The 18470-nt window shown below is 46.9% G+C and overlaps 1 protein-coding gene across 1 annotated transcript in view; it reads left to right on the plus strand.

Moving 5' to 3' along the window:
- Window positions 1–4947: 4947 nt before the first annotated feature.
- adgrv1 (adhesion G protein-coupled receptor V1) overlaps window positions 4948–18470 on the plus strand; it is an 81042-nt gene continuing 67519 nt past the window's right edge. Inside the window, exons 1-20 of the mRNA XM_076165156.1 lie at window positions 4948–5124; window positions 5683–5832; window positions 8362–8457; window positions 9845–9949; window positions 10029–10142; window positions 10280–10510; window positions 10599–10936; window positions 11018–11288; window positions 12523–12849; window positions 12949–13125; window positions 13227–13450; window positions 14407–14533; window positions 14645–14830; window positions 15050–15230; window positions 15455–15618; window positions 15726–15849; window positions 15941–16201; window positions 16801–16927; window positions 17024–17247; window positions 17323–18057. Coding sequence (XP_076021271.1) covers window positions 4948–5124; window positions 5683–5832; window positions 8362–8457; window positions 9845–9949; window positions 10029–10142; window positions 10280–10510; window positions 10599–10936; window positions 11018–11288; window positions 12523–12849; window positions 12949–13125; window positions 13227–13450; window positions 14407–14533; window positions 14645–14830; window positions 15050–15230; window positions 15455–15618; window positions 15726–15849; window positions 15941–16201; window positions 16801–16927; window positions 17024–17247; window positions 17323–18057 — 4339 coding nt within the window. The remainder of the gene's footprint in view (window positions 5125–5682; window positions 5833–8361; window positions 8458–9844; window positions 9950–10028; window positions 10143–10279; window positions 10511–10598; window positions 10937–11017; window positions 11289–12522; window positions 12850–12948; window positions 13126–13226; window positions 13451–14406; window positions 14534–14644; window positions 14831–15049; window positions 15231–15454; window positions 15619–15725; window positions 15850–15940; window positions 16202–16800; window positions 16928–17023; window positions 17248–17322; window positions 18058–18470) is intronic.

Raw genomic sequence — 18470 nt, forward strand, 5'->3', positions numbered from 1 at the left:
ATTTTTGCATTTAGGTAGTTTTGCCTTATTGCCTTTGTTTTATAATTTTGAAACCTTTGCAACGCTTTAATACATCCAAGAACACTCACTCACTCTCTAGGCCCGTATATCCATGTGTGTGGCTACCTCTCCATTTGTACGACTTCCTGCCCTCTGACTGTGTGACTATGTGTGTTTTGGTGCTGAACAGACGCACACACACATTGCCAGGGACGCAGTTTCTGAGTTGACTTTCATGACAGAGCAGTTTCCTTGTGGCCAGACTGACTCCAGATCACCAACCGGAGCTGTAAGATTGATGAATGAGATCCCGACGCAGGCCTCCCAGTGTTCAGACAACTGGGGATCACTTTCTGTGTATGTGTTTGACTGTGTGTGTGTGACGGGCTGCCAGTTATAACCACCATCTATTCACCGAGGGCGGAACAGGGAAACCTCGGCGCTGGGATGCCACATGGGAAAACCCTTGATTAAGACCAAACTAATTTTTAGCCCACCAACAGACTGTTTTATTTATTTACATAGCTGTTTATCTTTATGTATATACTAAATATATGTATATACATCATGAAGTTCTATTGTGTGCTGGTTCCTCTGTGATTTTGCTTATTTGGAGCGTTTTTTTTTTTTATCTTATCAGTATCTTAGGATAGGGATCTTATACCATCCTGTCCTATCCTCCGAGAGTGAAAGTCCTTGATTACGATCGGAAGGTATTTTAGCCCAGATGCTACCTATCATTTACAAACAAATGATTTCTTATGTTACGAGACGTGTCTACATGCTGTATTAAAGTGACAGCTCTTTGTTATTATGTAAACACCCTGATCACTAACCAGGGACATCCCCATTGCATTATACAGTGAGTCTTCCAGTGAGTGCACACACACACACACGCACACACACACAGTTCTCAGGCTGTGAAGTCTTGGGCTGGCGGTGAATAATTCATGCTAAAGATTATGACACAGAGGCCAGAGTCAGGAGAAACCCTAGAGGCGTCAGCGCTGCGAGCACTGACCCCAGGAGCAGCCCTGTAACCAGACGCCTCCTCAGCACCTCTGACAGGGATATCCAATAGATCAGTGAGTGTGTGTGTGTGTGTGACGGCTGTGTGTGTGTGCAGTTGTGATAATGTCTGCCAGGGATCCAGTGTAACCGTTTCTTGGAACCAGACTCCCAACACCGATCCAGTCACTTTAAGGACTGACAGGCGACGTGGGCCAAAGCAGCACAGAGCAGCACTGATATGATCACTGTGTTGCTGGTTGTCAGGCTTATCGGGCCTGAGCTGACCGACAAGGCTGTCGGGGTGAAAAGTAATCAATCACATAGATACAGGAAAGGTAGAGTTTGGCTGAGGTGGCCGATGTGAGACGAAGCCCGATCAGCAGACAGGAAGAGGAGCGACGTGATCAGCTGGTCTCACTAAGCTGAGACCAGGTACATAAGTGTGAGTGCATGTGAGGAGTGTGTGTGTGTGTGTGTGTGTGTGTGTGTGCTTTACGTGTATTGTCCACTTTTAGCTTTGATCTGGGTTAAGTTGCTGAAAGGAGCGAGCTTTGTGACCCTCCCAATAACGCTCAATGCTCTGCTTCTAAGAAAGAGCGATAGACTCTAAATGAAAAAAGAAAATTATTGTGAAAGTAGTTTCAAAGTGAAGGTTTAATGAGAAATGAAATTGAATTAAATGGCAACTTTATGAGTTTGTAGCTAAATGGCAATATAAGAGTGAGTAAAGTTCATCTCAGGTCAGAGATAATTGCCGAAAGATCGAAGATCGAAGACCGAAAGTTTACTGCTTTTCAGAATTATGTTTTTTTCCTTCGATTTCATTTTTCCATTCCTGATGATCACACAGATAGTAACACACAGAAACAAAGATATTACCTAATATGCACTACAAAAATATGACATTTTTGCCTTTGGTAATATTCACTATTGTGTGTGTGTGTGTGTGTGTGTGTGTGTGAGTGTATGATTTTCCAAACTTGAGAGGTCACAGTCTGAGAGTCGATAAAAGCTATTTTGTGCTCTTGTCTGTGTGTGTGAGTGCCAGGTCCCAGACTCCAGGCATCATTTATTGTTCCTTTGGATATTTGTGATGGACAGTGCGTGCGTGCGTGCGTGCGTGCGTGCGTGCGTGCGTGCGTGCGTGCGTGCGTGCGTGCGTGCGTGCGTGCGTGCGTCTGGCGTGCGTGCGTGCGTGCGTGCGTGCGTGCGTGCGTGCGTGCGTGCGTGCGTGCGTGCGTGCGTGCGTGCGTGCGTGCGTGCGTGCGTGCGTGAGTGCGTGCGTGCGTGTGTGTCTGTGTGTGGCTGTGTGTGGCTTTGTGTGTTTTCATGCATTTCAGAGCTCTCCAGTGTGCTGGCCTACCACCCAGCTGTCTCTCTGACCATTGAGACCTTGTGTTTTGGATGCGTATGCTGACTGCGGTGGCCCTGGCAAATGTGGAAGCATTCATGTTTGCGTACTGTAAGGGTGTGTGTGTGTGTGTGTGTGTGTGTGTGTGTGTGTGTGTGTGTGTGTGCACGACATGACTGTGCCTGCTTGTCTGTGCCTGCTTGGGAATCTGTCTGTGTCCATCTCTGTACACCTCTCTACATGGACTCTTATCAATGTCAGAAGTCTGGGCCAGGCTCTCCACGCTGCCTTTTGATGTGACAGACAGATCCTTAGTGACCCCCGGGGTCAAGCCTGGCACGAGCTGCGGTGCCAGCACAGGGATCGGCCTGCAGCATGACACAGACCTGTGCCATCCTCACAGTGTCTGCAGTGTGTTCGGCCCTTTGAAGAGAGAGAAGCATCTGGTTGAGTGGATGTCTATGGCAGCAGCCCTCTGTTCTGGTGTGGCAGGGGGTGAGGAGGCTGAAGGGTTGGACGGTCGCTGCCATCCCTCTGTGGTCTGAGCTGCTGAAAAGAGTTTCTGAGGCATGGAAATCTACTGAAGAAGAAGGAATTAAGGATTAAGATCAGGGGCAGAAAACAAAGAAGGAGAAGTGACAACAATGGTGGAAAAATTTGAGGAGAAACTCTTTGTGTCCCATCTATGCTTTAGCAGCATCATCATTACAGTCACACACTCCAGCATCGCCTTGTTGGCGTCGTGCAAATTTGGACATTCTTAAGGGTTTTCCAGTGAATTTGAAGTAAGTTAAGGGTGCAGGAAGTTCCCAACCCGGGGAGAAAGAAAGGGGAGAATAATAGGCTTTACTCAGGCCCGGCCCCTCTTTGTTTGCCACCACACTCACCTCTCTTGCCCCTTCAGTCTCCCCCCTCTGTCCCCCCTCTGTCCCCCCTCTGTCCCCCCTCTGTCCCCCATCGTCCAGCCCCGTGACACACTAGCATCAAATCCCTTTTTGATGGATTTCCCAGCAGCCTCTATGTGCTGGCATGTGTGTGTGACACATGCACACATGTACTGTATGTGCCCCTCGACACCATCCCACACATATGGTTATGCTCTCTGTCTCTCGCGCTCCCCCCCCCCCCCCCTCTTTTTCACACACACACGCTGTAATTCTGCCTTGAACTATCATCTAACCTCTTGTAACGCTGCTGCGACGCCTTGTTCTCCTCTCCAAGCTGACAAACTGATTGATGGATGTTTGTTATTTAAACACATTGCAGCATCCAGAATACATCAGATTGATTTAACAGAAATGTGGAACATATGAAAAATGGGATATTTTCAATGTCCAAGTTTCCTAAACCGTTTCTGCTTATAAAAAGTGGAGAAAACAGCATGACCTCATACACCGTAGCTGCTGATGTTCTTTTTCAACCTTGTAATTAAGAGCTAATATTTCTGAGAAACGACCTTACGTGTCTGTCCGGTTGGCGAGGCCGTGTGGTGTAGATCATGAATGGAATGGGAAGGGTGGGAAGGGGGAGCGAGGGCGGGGCGGTGCGGCCACAGTTTAACATTAGGCTGGCCCCACCCCACTTGTCATGCTGTGTTGTTTTGTTGTGTTAACCATGACAACTGTCTCTGCGGCTCCATCCAGTTTTGGGATTAGTCTGGGTGAGAGGAGAGACGAGAGGAGAGCAGAGGAGAGCAGAGGGGAGCAGAGGAAAGCAGAGGAAAGCAGAGGGGAGGAGAGGAGAGGAGAGGAGAGGAGAGGAGAGAAGAGAAGAGAAGAGAAGAGAAGAGAAGAGAAGAGAAGAGGAGAAAGGAGAAAGGAGAAAGGAGAGAGGAGAGGAGAGGAGAGGAGAGGAGAGGAGAGGAGGCAAAGATATAAGATGAAAGACTGATTGGAGGAAACAGGAGAGCAGGAAAGATAATTAGAGAGAGAGCGAACTGGCAGTGCAGGGTTGTAAATGTGGCTGTCTAAAGCTTCAAATTAAATTACTGAAGTTACCCTGAGTGATCAAATTTATTCTGGTGAGACCCATTGATTTAAGTGCAATATAAACTTGACAGCAGCTACTTCCACAGTTATGACAGCTCGAGGACAACAGCCGTTATAATGTTATGAATCACTTCTACCACAATAAGCAGTGAGGCTGCCAGGCTGCCTGGCTGCACACAAACATCTGGCCACTTTATATCGCCTGTTTTTAGACCATATTAAACTTCATGCTTACTTACTATTTACTTTTGCATTGAAATACCAGCATTCGAAAGGAAAAGGAGGAGTTAAACTGTAAATAGCAAACCCAGTCTGTATAAATTCAGTGTTTTATTTGTGTTTGTGATTGGAGGTGTTTTGGAATTTTTAAGTGTCTGTAATCTTTCCAGATTGCATGCTTAGCTCATCTTTGAATTGTCACATCTGATGCATCCATTATCTCTGATATATAATTTAGATCAGTATAGATCTGTGACACATGCAGTTAAGGACTCAGACAATTAGTCACAATAGAAAGAGTGTGAAGAGTCTGTTCTGACTTAACTGACATGCAGACATGTTTAACTCCATCCTTCCTCACGTGTCCCCGTCACAGGAATGACCCCTGTCCTCCTGCTGATTCTGGCTCTGTCCATCTCTGGCACTGTGTCTGAGTCAGCAGAGTTGCGGTTCCAGGGGCAGACTGACTTTGTCGTCAACGAGAGCAGCAGAGCTGTGGTCCGGCTGGTGGTGGAGAGAGTGGGAGACCCAGTCAATGTGACAGCTTTGGTCCTGGTAAGACTGACACATATATTGAGAACCTATGACACATGAACCTATCACTTTACTCTGTTTACTGGCTGTTTGGTGAATGGGAGATTCTTCCTTGGCTGTGGCCGGTAGTGGTGGTGACCTGGAAGACCCAGTACGTCTGCAGGAATTGTCTTAAAATTCACAAAATGGTTTTGGTCGTATGTCCTCCACATAGGAAAGAGCGTCAGATGCTCAGGGTTGGTGTCTGGCATGACGAGCTGGCTGTGCAGAGGCCTGTGGTTTCCTATTTCTTAATGGATTCACCATATTTTGTATTGTAGTTGTTATACAGTGGCTATTATACCTCTTATACCTGGTTTGCTGTAACCGTATTAGTTAAAGAAGTACTCACACAATTAGACTGCTTTCTATCAAAATATAAATGTAAAGAAAGAAAGAAGAAGAAGAAGAAAGAAGCTTAACTGAAGCATCCATGTTTCAAACTCATCTTTGGACGGAAGTCGTCTTTTTTTCTCTCCTCTGTTTTTGTTACATGTCTTATTTGTAGTGAACTCGTTGATTTACCTCTTTGCTCCTTAGCTAGAGGGAGAGGACACACAGGATTTTGAAGCAACAAATGCCGCCGCCTTCCTGCTGTCCACTGAATCCAGTAAGACCATCTTCATCGCCGTGAGAGACGACGAACTGCCCGAAGCTGACGAGACTTTTACTTTCAGCCTTCAACTGCAGGTACAAGTCTATTGTTTGTCTCCTCCTCTCTTTCTTCCTCTCTGGAGCGCCAAGCTTCCTCACCACAAAGTCAGACTGTTCTAATTCTGCCCCTGCCCATCTTAAACCTTAACCCCAGCTAGTAAGTTACAGAGAGTGGGTGGGGAGGGGGGCCCTGCCTTTCAACCCCACAGCGAGTTCTGGGTGGCTCTGAGCTGCACGGTCTTTGATGTGTGCGTGTGCGTGTGTATGTGCGTGTCCTTGTGTGTGTGGGTGCTCTATAGGGCTTTTCCTGAGCTGGTCTGGGTGGGTCTCTGAGGTTACCCCCACTAAAAGACACCTTTGTGAGAGCAAACACACTCTGACAGCCATGCCGTCGCCGCACGTTAGATTAAAGTGGTTTTCTGATTCTCTGGCCCCATTGACCTCAGCCTGCATATCCGTTCTGTGTGTTTAATTTCTATAGACGTGTGTTCACCGTTGTAGATGAATCGTGATCTGTTACAATGACGAGTAGACCAATAGGCCTTTGACCAATAGGCTGTAGATTCAGAATGTGTTACTCATGGACAGTGGTTAACCTTGGACAATTAATGTGGAAAAATATAGTAGAAGGATGAGTTCTTCTTTTTTTAAGCATCTTATGTTATTGTGCCTACAGTAAACCTTTATATATGTTTATGTTTATGTTGTATGATATGTTTTAAAGATGTTTTGAAATTATTATCCACTGCAAATCCCTGTCAAAAGGGTCACAATCACAGCTCAGCATGCCTCACGCCTAAACACTATCTCCATGGTTTCATTTCGCCTTTAGCTGTCAGCTTTGATTGATGAGTTTGGGGAGGGGCTGCTCTTGTTGTCCGTCTGAACCTTCTCACTCGCAAGACAAATATCATTGTGAGTCAGCTGTGTACACACATAGAAGTGCAAAAAGAACTATTTATTGAAAAATTTCTTCGATTTGATCAGTCTTTTTGTGGCATCTGGTTAAGATCCAGCAGTGTGACTCCAAATGTGTGCTGCTCAGAGAGAGAAAGGCCAGATGAGGCCCTCTGAGCGCCTCTGTTTACACTACAGCAGAGACAAAGCTTTGGCCAAATGCGACCCTATCAGCTTACTGAAAGACTGCCAGAGGGATGAATGTGGACCATGAGGGGTGTCATAGATCAAGCATAAGTGAGAAATAGGGGAGCATTTGTCATTTGTGACAGTGTGCCGTGACTGCCAGGGTTCTTAAATAGAAATTGTATAGAAAGGGAAAATAAATGGTACAATGTGGTAATTATTCTGTTTTTCACATAGCAGGAACCAATCAGGACCCCCTTTATTTTATTTTATTTTATTTCAGTGTGTGTGTCTTCCCCTCCTCTCCATTCTGGTTAATATGTTCAGGACGGCTGAACATGTTCAGCTCTGGAAGGAGAATCAAGAGGGACAAAGGAGGGAGGGAGACAAAAAGAAAGAGAGACCACTTTGTCCCTCTTGTCTTTATTGTGTCTCGGAATCAGAGTACTATGGCTTTTTTAAAATGCTTTTTGAGCATGTACATGGGCATAAAGAATATGTGTGCTGACTTCTAGTAAGTGCTCACCAGGACAACAAGAAATCTCTATTACAGCTGAGAACACACACACTTATATGGTGGTTTTGGTGCGAGCATGTAGCTCAGGCTGCCTTGGTTTGGAAAACAAAAAGAAAAATATTTAAAAATCACATTTCAGGACAAAATGTGCCATCAAACCATGCCAAGACTGTCATAGTTCATCATTTTCCAGTTTGAGACGACCAACACACAGTCTGCTTACGCCTGGAGCACTGTAGATGGTCATATGTTGGTGGAAGTCTTCTGCATTTGAGCTCATGTCAACAGAGATGGCACTGCTGAGCTTCCAAATGGAAACCTGGGAGAGTAACGCCAAATAACGAGCCTGCGGCCTTTCTCTCTAATAAGGCTCAGGAAAAGGAAAAGCCTCCTCGCACAGATCCCAGCATAGGGTTCCTTTTTATTGTTATGTTAAAAACACACCACCTAAGCCTCGTGAAGTGGTTCTGTAATGTTAAGCACATTGGGATTGTGAGTTTTTTTCGACTCTTAGCGCTGAATCAACGAGCACAGCACAAGCCCTGAAGAGGTGTCCTGCTGAGAGGTAGCCCGACAAATCAACTGGGCTGAGACCAGTGCTTCCTGTCTTTGTGCCTTCTCACCAGGGCCTCTCAGCGCCAGCTTTGGAATGAAGACGGTGGACGGGGCGGAATTTCTGTCCTTTTTCACACCGACATGAGTCTGAGTTGGGCTAGATGAAGAGCTTTTTTTATAAAAGTTAATTTTTATGCATCCCAGCAGGTCACATCAATCAAACGTTGTGTGTGAAAAGTGTTCTCATATTAACAACCTCATCATCATCCACCACCTCTTCATCAGTTTGATTGATGTTATGCGGTAATCATGGCGTTATCTGTTTTTGCAACTGAGATCTTCAGATATAGAATGTTTCTATGTTTATGTTAAAACACATATAATATGTTTCAATTCTTCCTATGTTTCAGAGCTCGTCTAATGGCGTGACACTGGGGAAACCAAATAAGGCAACCATCACCATCCTGTCCAATGACAACGCATTCGGAATCATCCGTTTCAACTCGGTAAGAAACGCCGGTCGACCATATGCACATATGCATGGCAGCTGTTGGTGCTTGGATCTGTTCCTTTACACTCAACTCATCTGTGACAAGCTTAGTGGTAGTTATCAATAAGTCCAACACTGTTTTTGTATTTATTTCTATTACACTTAACTACAATTGATCAGCAGACTTTAGATTTATTTTTCAGTTACAGCTCAAACATTTCACATGTTTTACACTCCATGTGTAATGTTTGACAGCATATTCTTGCAGCCTCCATTCTTGCATGAGCACAAAGCAGTGCTATGTCCTTAATGCTTTAAGTTTAATTAAATCCTGCAACATAAGTGTTCCATAGGTGGAGCCATGTGGATGCTGTGAGAGGAATCCAGTCATACCAGTGTGTGTTTGTGGGGGGTAGTGACCGTTCATCGGTTGCTAATAACAGTTTGGGGGTTTCCAGGAGCAATTAAAACCACAAGACCATCAAGATTAAACTATCAGTGAGAGTTTATAGTGTTTCCATGGTAACTGTGGTATATTGGGCACTGTTTGCCTAACCGCCCCCAGAAGGTCTCATGTGTAGGATAATGAATTGGCTGGCAGAGAATCAATAAAGGCCTGCTGGCCTTGGGAGACGTGATTGTGTTCATATGGTGAAACTTCACTCTGCACCACATTTCTCTGCTTCGCTCCTTCTTCAGTTACATTATACACAGAACAACATGTTGTTGTGGCAAGTGAACCTAGAATTACACGGAAAAAACAAAACGCAATTCATTTACAAATTTTCAGGGAATGATTATGACTTCCAAATACAGTGAGAACGAATGTTATTTCTGTCTTTTTTGATTTAACTCTGGAATATGTTTGTGGTTGCGGCCGCAGAGCTTTCACTCCCTCCTCCCTGCTCTCAGTCTCCTCCTGCTCTGTTTGTGTTAGCATCCAATTGAATTGAGTCACTTAATTAGCCCGGCCATATTTGTAACCAACGCGGACAAATCAGTATACACACTATGATCAAATCAGACACTGAAATGATTCTAAAAGTTACCTTTTTTTTTAAGTCACTCAAATTAAACCCAGTAATGACGTGCATGTGTTCCATGGTTACTACAAGCAAATCAAACACCAGATCAAATAAATGAAATCATATCAAACATTCTGTTGGCTGCTTACATTGGCAGTCAGTTTGCTATTGTTGATAAGAATCTGTGCACTCACTCAGATCTGTTATTGGCACATTTGCGCTCTAATCCGTCTCCTTGAATACAACACAAACTTTCTGACATAATTCAGTTGCTTCTTATTCTGTGTGGGGAAACAATGTGTTGTATTGTGTGGACTTAGCAGGCTTCTCTCCCTCTCTCTGTTTGTCCGTATTTCTGTCTCACCCTCGTCCTCCCAGACTGAAGAGGTCGTTGTCGATGAGCCAAGAGGAAGAAACCAGAATGTGCCCTTCACCCTGATCAGAGAGAAGGGAACATATGGAACCGTGACTGTCAACTTTGAGGTGAGAGGGCAACACGCAGACCAGCCATATGTTGCTTATTAATAATACATAGTAATTCACGTTACTTCTTCACATTTAGGTCTCTGGAGGTCCAAACCCTGCCATAGATGACCTCACCCCAGACAGAGGGAACATCACCATAGCTGTAGGGAGGGCTGTGGTGTTCTTCAACATCCTGATCCGGGATGACCAGGTACCCTTCAAGCTCCACGCTGTCCCGTTTCTATGGATCAGCCTGGATCTGCATTTGGATTCATATTTTCCCTCTGTTTAGAAATGGCTGCCTGTAGCTGAACTGTTTGCACAAGTTTACTCTTCTCCCCTCCCCAGATCCCAGAGGATGATGAGGTGTTTTCAGTCAGGCTGACGGGCGTGGCAGGCGGAGCCCTCCTCAGCTCCAATGCCAGCAGTGTGCAGCTGAGAATACGTCGCAATGACAGCCCCCTGCGGTTCTCGCACTCTATTCTTGTGGTGCAGGAGTCGGCCGGCGTCATCACCCTCAATGTTACCCGTGGACGGCTGACTGAGGACGGGCCTTTGGTCGGCTCTGACGACACCGAGGTTCCTCTCCATCAATTACATCTCTGCCCTTGAAATCAAATTGACTTCTGCAGTATTTTGAATTTTGAATGACACATATTGTCTGTAGGTCTCTGTGGATTACATGGTGGTGAGCGGTGACGGAGTGGGCAGCGCCACGCCTGCTGTAGACTTCCTCGACCTGCAGCCAGTCCGTACGCTTACGTTCCCACCGTTTGTCTACAAAATGAGCCTGCGGTTTAACATCAGGGATGACGAGGTGCCAGAAATCGCAGAATCCTTCCACGTGGTCCTGCTGGGGGAAACCATCAGAGGAGACGGCGTGTTGGTGTCGCCCAACGCTGTGCTGGTCACGATCGAGCCAAACGATAAACCTCACGGCGTCCTGTCCATCAGCAGCAGTGCGGTCATTCAACCAATCACCATTAATGAAGACGTGACACAAAGGTGAGAGTCTGATGAATGCACCATAACAAAAAGACCATAAACGGATCTTCAAGCTGATGATGTACTCTGTCTTCGTCATAGATTTGATGGCATCATCATCGTCAGGAATGGAGGCAGCTACGGTGACGTGTCGGTGAATTGGACCATCAGTAGGAACTCGAGCGATCAGTCTCCGGTGCCCGAAGACTTGAGTCCTCAGGCTGGGACGGTGAGGTTTGCTGCTGGACAAGTGACCGCAGTCCTCACGTTAAACATTGTGGACGACGATTTACCAGAGGAGGCCGAGGCCTTCGTGCTCAGACTGCTGCCCGACACTGTGACTGGAAACGCAGAGGTGGATGAACCCATGGAGGTCAGTCAGACAATAAACTTTATGTGTTTGACCCCTTTATGAGAGAGAGATAGAGAGAGAGAGAGAGAGAGAGAGAGAGAGAGAGAGAGAGAGAGAGAGAGCAGGGAAGTGTGCAGAGTAGGGGGCTTCACTTGTTAAGTGAAACATCTGGAGGATGTGGTCGTATGTGTGTGTATGTGGAGGTACAGTGGCAAACTTGGCACGCTCATCAAAATCGACCCCTCAGTCTGTCACTTTGCTCCCTTGGTGTTCCCTTAATGTGGCTCAATCAAAACAAAACGGAAACAGCAGGCATAGTGTGTGTGTGTAAACCATGGGTGTAGTGGTGGCAGGTTTTTTTTATAGCTTCCATCCTTGTCCAAGACGCTTGCTACAGTATGTGTGTAAGCAGTGGGCAGTTATGTGAGTCTTGTTTATGTTAAAGGCAGGAGATTATGACACACACACTCACGCACACACTCACAAACAGTGCTTGGGTCACATGTACACACACCAACACACCTCACCTCATGTTCTGAGGTCTGTTTGCCATCTGTTCTAAATAAGCCGACTCAGCAAAAAAGCCTTCAAGACTGAACACATGACTCAGGACAAGCTGGTCTGTATGAAGTGTCATTCATGCTGCAGATGATATCACCCCCCACACACATCACAATCTTCTGAACATGTGACCTGAAGTTCTTTCTTGTGACCTGAAGTTCTTTTATCTACCTATGTTGAACGCACTTATTGGAAGTCGCTTTGGATAAAAGCGTCTGCTAAATGACCGTAATGTAATGTAACGTAATGTAATGAACATGCAGGAAACTCATCAGCTGACTGTCGGTCCCTGTGAAATTAATGAACCACTTCTTAAAAGCTCATGAAACAAACTCCAACAGTCTCAGTAGAGTTAATTAAAGAGGATGCAGCTCTAAAATTAGCTTGGGTTTGTGTTTCACTACTCACGCGCACACACACACACAATAACACACACAAAATCACACACACACAAACACACACACACTCACAGACTCTTCTACTTGTCCCTGTCTCTCTTCTCTCCCTCCTTTCTCATCTGCCAACACTCCCATTCTCGCCTGAAATCTGAAAGCAAATCTGTTTGATCATTACAAAGGTCGTTTGTCCTTCTAAAATGGTCCCATCACCCTGTTTTGACAGAGACGATCTCTCTGGAACAGTTTACGATCTCCCTCCTTCTCCTTTCTTATGCCATTATTCTTCCATTCCTCAGATGGTCTTCTACATCCAGGACAGTGACGACGTCTACGGGACGTTCCGTTTTCAACCGCTGGACCAGCAAAGCATCCAAAGCCAGCCAGAGGGACGTTTCCTGTCGCTGAACTTCCTGCGAGAAGGCGGCACGCTGGGCAATGTGTTGATGACCCTCACCGCCCTCTACATTCCGGCGGGTCCCGTAGACCCGACACTGGCCCGCAATCAGATCCTGAACATCAGCGGGTCCATCAGCGTGGAGTTTGCTCGAGAGCGACTGGTCCACGTCGTCCTGCCCATCAGGAACGACGCCTTTCTGCAGAACAAGGCTCACTTCCTAATCCAGGTAACGAGGCGGGAAAACCATGTCAACTCACTAAACGTCCTCTCGCTTCTTCTTCTTCTTCTTACGCCCTGAGAGGTCATCTTTCTCTTTTCTCTAAAGTTGGATAAGCTGGAGCTGCTTGACGTGTCGCCCCTCATTCCCTCGACCAGCCCGAGGTTTGGGGGGCCGCCAAACCTCACTCTGACTGTTACACCAGACATTGCAAATGGGGAAATTGGCTTTATCAGTAACACAGAAGTTGTGCTGTATGAACCGGAAGATGCCAACATCAGCACGGTGAGACCGAACGTGTTAAAAAATTACTGCTGCCATTTGCAAAATCAAATACTGTGTCTTTTGGTGCATCTATGGTTGATTGTTTGGTCTTTTCCCTGCAGGTGAGTCTCCCGCTGCGGCGTGATGGTACAGATGGTCAGGCCGAGGTGTTCTGGAGTCTTCAGCCAACTGGAGCCAACCGCGACGACGTGACCGCTGACGACCTGCAGCCTCTAAGCGGCTCTGTGGTCTTCCTCTCTGGGCAGAGCGATGCCTCCATTAACCTGACTGTCATCGCCGACGACATTCCAGAGGTCAATGAGACGCTGCTGCTCACACTCGACAGGTAGGGATCCATCTCATGTGCCGTATGTGGGAATGGACTGGGAATGGACCGGCTGAGGCGGCGGTGGTGGGGTCATGGGTCATGTTAATGTTCTGATGAGAACGGCCGCTCTTTCTCCCTCCCACTGCTCTCCTGCAGGGTGGAGACTGCACGCTTTATCGTATACTTCGGGTAAGTGGAGAGCCGAGTGAACCTGGGCTCCTTCTGTGTGCTGTGAATCGGGACTTTGTTTCTCAGCGAAGGGCCCACTTGAGCATTTCAGGGTCTTTGGTTGACGTAGGGATGAGTGGGGGTCAGGGCGGGGTGAGGGGATTCTGGGACGGTGTGAAAAAAGGGGGAGAATCCAAAGGAGTGCGGTTTGGGGGAGTAAATAGGGAATCTTCTTTATGTGTTTGGCTCTAATTGAACCAGGCTTGATTGTGCGGCCTTGTAAAGATGTCAGTGTTTGTATGCATGCAGTGCCTTGGCTGTGACTGTTTATTTGGAGTGCTCCATTCTGTCTCTTGCCTTTGTCTCTAATTTACCCGTTATGTGGTGCTTGCTTGGCTCCGGTTTTCCCAACACACACACATGCAAACACACACACACACACACATACACCCCCTGTGGAGCAATAGAGATGCTTGCACGCTGTTGATTGACTGTGTTAATAGGAGTGGTCTAAACAGCATATGGAACCAATAATGAGCTTCACACAATACAAGGAATGCGTTAAGGTGTTTGGATTTAAGATGAGTTGTTTTGTCAGACGCACGTAAATAAAGCAAAACCACAAAATTGTCCATATCAGAAGGTAAAACTGCTGCTGTATGAGGAGGTTGTTCCTCTCTGAGGACCATGTGATTACATGTGTTTAACAAAATAAAACATTTTGCACTATTTTTCTTTTTCATTTGAACATGTTTTGTGATCACTACCTTTCAATATTCAGCTGTGTGTGTGTGTGTTTGTCTCAGGAGTAATGTAGAGAACCAGATCCTGAAAGCCGGCTTCACCAGTAGAGAGATTGTCATCATGGAGAACGATGATCCTGGTGGAGTCTTTGAGTTCTCCCCGTTCTCCAGAGGCCCCTGGGTCATCGCTGTAAGTCCCAACTGAGAATTACCCAAATTAGTTTGCATGCATCTGTTACGTTCTCCCCTTTCTGTGGTCCTGGACATACGTCAACTGTAAAATCTACCCCAAACTTAACAGGAAGGCGAGGCGGTGGAGCTGCACGTGGTCCGGGCACAGGGACAGTTGCTGAAGCAGCTGATACGATATGCTGTGGTGCCCTCAGGGAACGCAGAGTTCTATGGTGCCACTGGAATCCTGGAGTTCAAACCAGGGGAGAGAGAGGTGGTGGTTGCCCTGGTAGCAAGACCTGACGGGGTGCCGGAGGTAAGAACATGCTCAATCTTTCATGCTGGATCCATCTCCTCATATCTCTTAGTTGAAATGCTTACTAAAATGCAGATCACAATCAGTGTCAGCAAATAGATTTAAAGGTAGTTATAGCAAAGATTATGCCTGAAGCTGTTTATGATATATGGAAACTGTGTGTGTGTGTGTGTGTGTGTGTGTGTGTGTGTGTGTGTGTGCGTGTGTGTGTGCATACAGCTGGATGAGACTTTCTCTGTGGTGCTCAGTAGCCACAGCACTCCACCAAGTCGTCTTGGCAACCGCAGGGAGGTCAACATCACGGTGCGCAAGAACGACGACCCCTATGGGGTCATTGAGTTCATCCAACCAGGACTGACACAGGCCATCAATGAGAGCAAAAGCAGCGAGATGCACCAGGGTACTCAGACGCCTCTCATGCCTTCATTATGCTTTTCTGTGTCAAGTGGTTTCTCATTACAGCGTAAACTGAGCTAATTGGATGTGGGGGGTGAATCACAGAATGTCAGGTTAGATGTGTTATGGTGTATTTATTATTTATGTGTTTACTATTGTTATGTGCAGTGTATATTGACAACCTCGTAGTTTGTAATGCAGTTAAATGTTGTGAAATGCTCCACACAGCGTCGTACCCTGTCATGAGGAACAGGGGTCATTTTGGAGAAGTGACGGTCTCCTGGGTGCTGGAGCCGTCCCTGTCCGGGGACGTCAGTCCCATCCAGGGGAACATCACCTTTGAGGAAGGCGAATACCTGAAAGACCTCAGCCTCTCCTCTGTGCCAGATGAGGTAGAAGCACAAACTAGTCTACAACGCATGAATCACTGTGTTTAAACCCACACACACCGCAAATTTGAGTTGTCTTATTTGCGTGTGTGTGTTTTTGTGTGTTTAAGATCCCAGAGGATGTGGAGAATTTCACCATCACCTTGCTCAACGCCACAGGTGGAGCGCGGCTTGGCAACAACCTGAACGCCGCTTTACAGATTAACAAGAACGATGACCCCATTTTCTTTGCTGGTATTATTTTCCTCCAGGAGATGCATTTCTACACACATTCATCACCTCCAGCTACTCATTCTCCCTCCCTCTCCAACTTCACCTCCCTCAGAACCCGTGGTGGTTCGGGTCCAGGAAGGGGGCGTGGCAAACTTCACAGTCCTGAGGTCAGGTCAAGCAGACTTTGTTGCCACAGTGATGTACCGCGTCGAGTACGGAGCCGCATCTCTGGGTGACTTCACCGTGCTGAGCAATGACACGCTGCTGGTGTTCGACGTGGGCGAATGGACAAAGACCATCTCTGTATCTGTTGCCGACGACAACATACCGGAAACCGTTGAACCTTTTTACTTCGTCCTCTACAACGCTACGGGTGAGGGCGGGTTCACATTACACTGTTTGTTATTAGCACTTTGTGTGAGCATGTATGTATACTTAGACATAATAGTGAAGGGTGTTAAGATGTATCCAAGCACGTCTGTACCGCAGGGCGTTATAGCATTGTCTTTGTATTCAATGCTCTCCTAATCCCAGTATTGTGTGTGAGGGATGGGAATGAAAGAGCACAGGGGCCCCAGCAGAACCTTAATTACCAGACTCCAGACTTTTCCAACACACAAAGCCTCCACCAATTCCACCGGCCTCTCTGTGTTTGCTGATTGAGTGGAGCAGAGTGAGGGTTAGGCTCTGGTCTAAGCTGGCTGGATTGTCCTTTTTATGGGACTTGGGTTAGAAGTCAATAAGGCTCATGTTAGAAGTCAATCAAAGTCACACTGAGATGCTGAGGATGTTTACCTTCTGTGTAGATTTGCATGAGGAGCACAATGTAGTTCTGCTCCTGCCAAGTGCAATCTTGTTTCATCTGCTTGTCTTCGTCCTTCTAGAATGAAACGCTAACACACACAGATTGTCTCTTCCTCCTCCTTTCCTTTATTTGCTTCAGACCAATGTTTAACCTATCTATGTACGCAGGCGATGCTGTCGTGTATGGAGCCGACACAGCTACGGTGGAGATTGAAGCCAGCGATGAAGCCAATGGGATCTTCTCCCTGGACCCCACAGAGAAACCTGTCGCAGAGGGCATGACTAACAACTTCTAGTAGGAATCTACTCTTCACCGAGTCTGAACCTCTCACGCTAGCACCTCAGTTCATTGACTTCAATTACATATCACTCATCTCTTCTTTCTCCTAAGCGTCCTGCGGGCAAGGGGCCACTTTGGTGATGTCACCGTCTTCTGGCAGCTATTTGCCAATGACTCAGTCACTCCGCTGGAGGATAGCCAAGAGTTTACCAACACCTCCGGCTCCATCACCTTCACCACGGGGGAGGAAGCCAAGCCCATCGTCTTGGAGGCCATCTCAGACAAGCTGCCGGAGTTCAATGAGTTCTTTGTCCTCAAACTGGTTAATATCTCAGGTGGGTTTCAGTAGGATGCATTTCACTTTCTTCCCTAAAGAACCCTTCAGCATCTGTGTGTATAATTTCTTTAAGGTGGTTACCCAGGTGAGGGAGGACAACTTGCTGATGCTCCTCTGAATGCCTCCGTCCTCATTCCCTTCAACGACGACCCCTTTGGTGTGTTTGCCATCGCTGACAGCAACCTGGACCAAGAAGTGGCCGAAGATGTATTGTCAGAGGAGGACATGGATGACATCGCCTCCTTCACTATCCTCCGACAGCAGGGAACTTTCGGTGATGTGCGGGTTGCCTGGGAGATTGTTTCTGGACGCTTCCCAGATGGCCTTCCTCTGATGGATGACCTCCTCCTTCCAGCCTCCTTCCCACAGGAAGTTCAGCTCAGGCCCCATGCTAGGAGGCACCACTCCGGCACAGATGCATGGTTTTTCTCTGGGCTCCCCGGAGCCTATGGGACCATCTCAGCTGAAGATGCACCTGCAGCACTGGGAAACTTCACATTCTCTGCCTGGCTGGTGCCCAGATCAGATACTGATGGCTTCATCGTCTCCAAGGGAACCAGGAATGGGATGTTGTATTATGGTGTAAAGGTCCAAACCAATGAGTCTTACGTCACAGTGATGCTGGTTTATACAGCAATTGGCTCAAACAACACCCAGGTGGCCCGGGCCACAGCGGAGAAACGTGTGGAGGAGAACACGTGGATCCATGTCATCATCACTGTGGATGATGGGATTATTGAGTTTTTCTTGGATGGAACACCCATTATTGGAGGACTGAAGAGCATCAAAGCAGAGGGCATCACTGATGGTACGTTGTTCTCCTGATTTCCTAAAAACTGCATTTTGATAGTTAGTTTCTCATGTTTACTTCTACTTTACTAGCTATTTTAATTATCTTAACTTCTGTTTACATTTGAAACTTTCCACACATCTCATATATTGTTTATTTCTTTGGAGCAGTGCTTGGGCTTAAAGCGAGTGATGTGAGTGTGTGATGAGTTTGTGTGTGCATGTGTTTTCTTGTTTTCACCCTCAATGGCCTCCATTACATTACGAGCATTTGGCAGACGCTTTTATCCAAAGCGACTTACATTACCACCCTACGCAGAGGGGGGAGCAATTGAGGGTTCAGTGCCTTGCTCAGGGGCACCTTGGCAGGGACTCGAACCGGCGACCCTCCAGTTCCCAAGCGGAAGCTCTACCCACTGAGCTACTGCCTCC

This window comes from Genypterus blacodes, unplaced genomic scaffold, assembly GCF_046128005.1.
Source record: "Genypterus blacodes isolate CSIRO-AG114 ecotype Tasmania unplaced genomic scaffold, CSIRO-AGI_Gbla_v1 ptg000141l_1, whole genome shotgun sequence".
Lineage (NCBI taxonomy): Eukaryota > Metazoa > Chordata > Actinopteri > Ophidiiformes > Ophidiidae > Genypterus > Genypterus blacodes.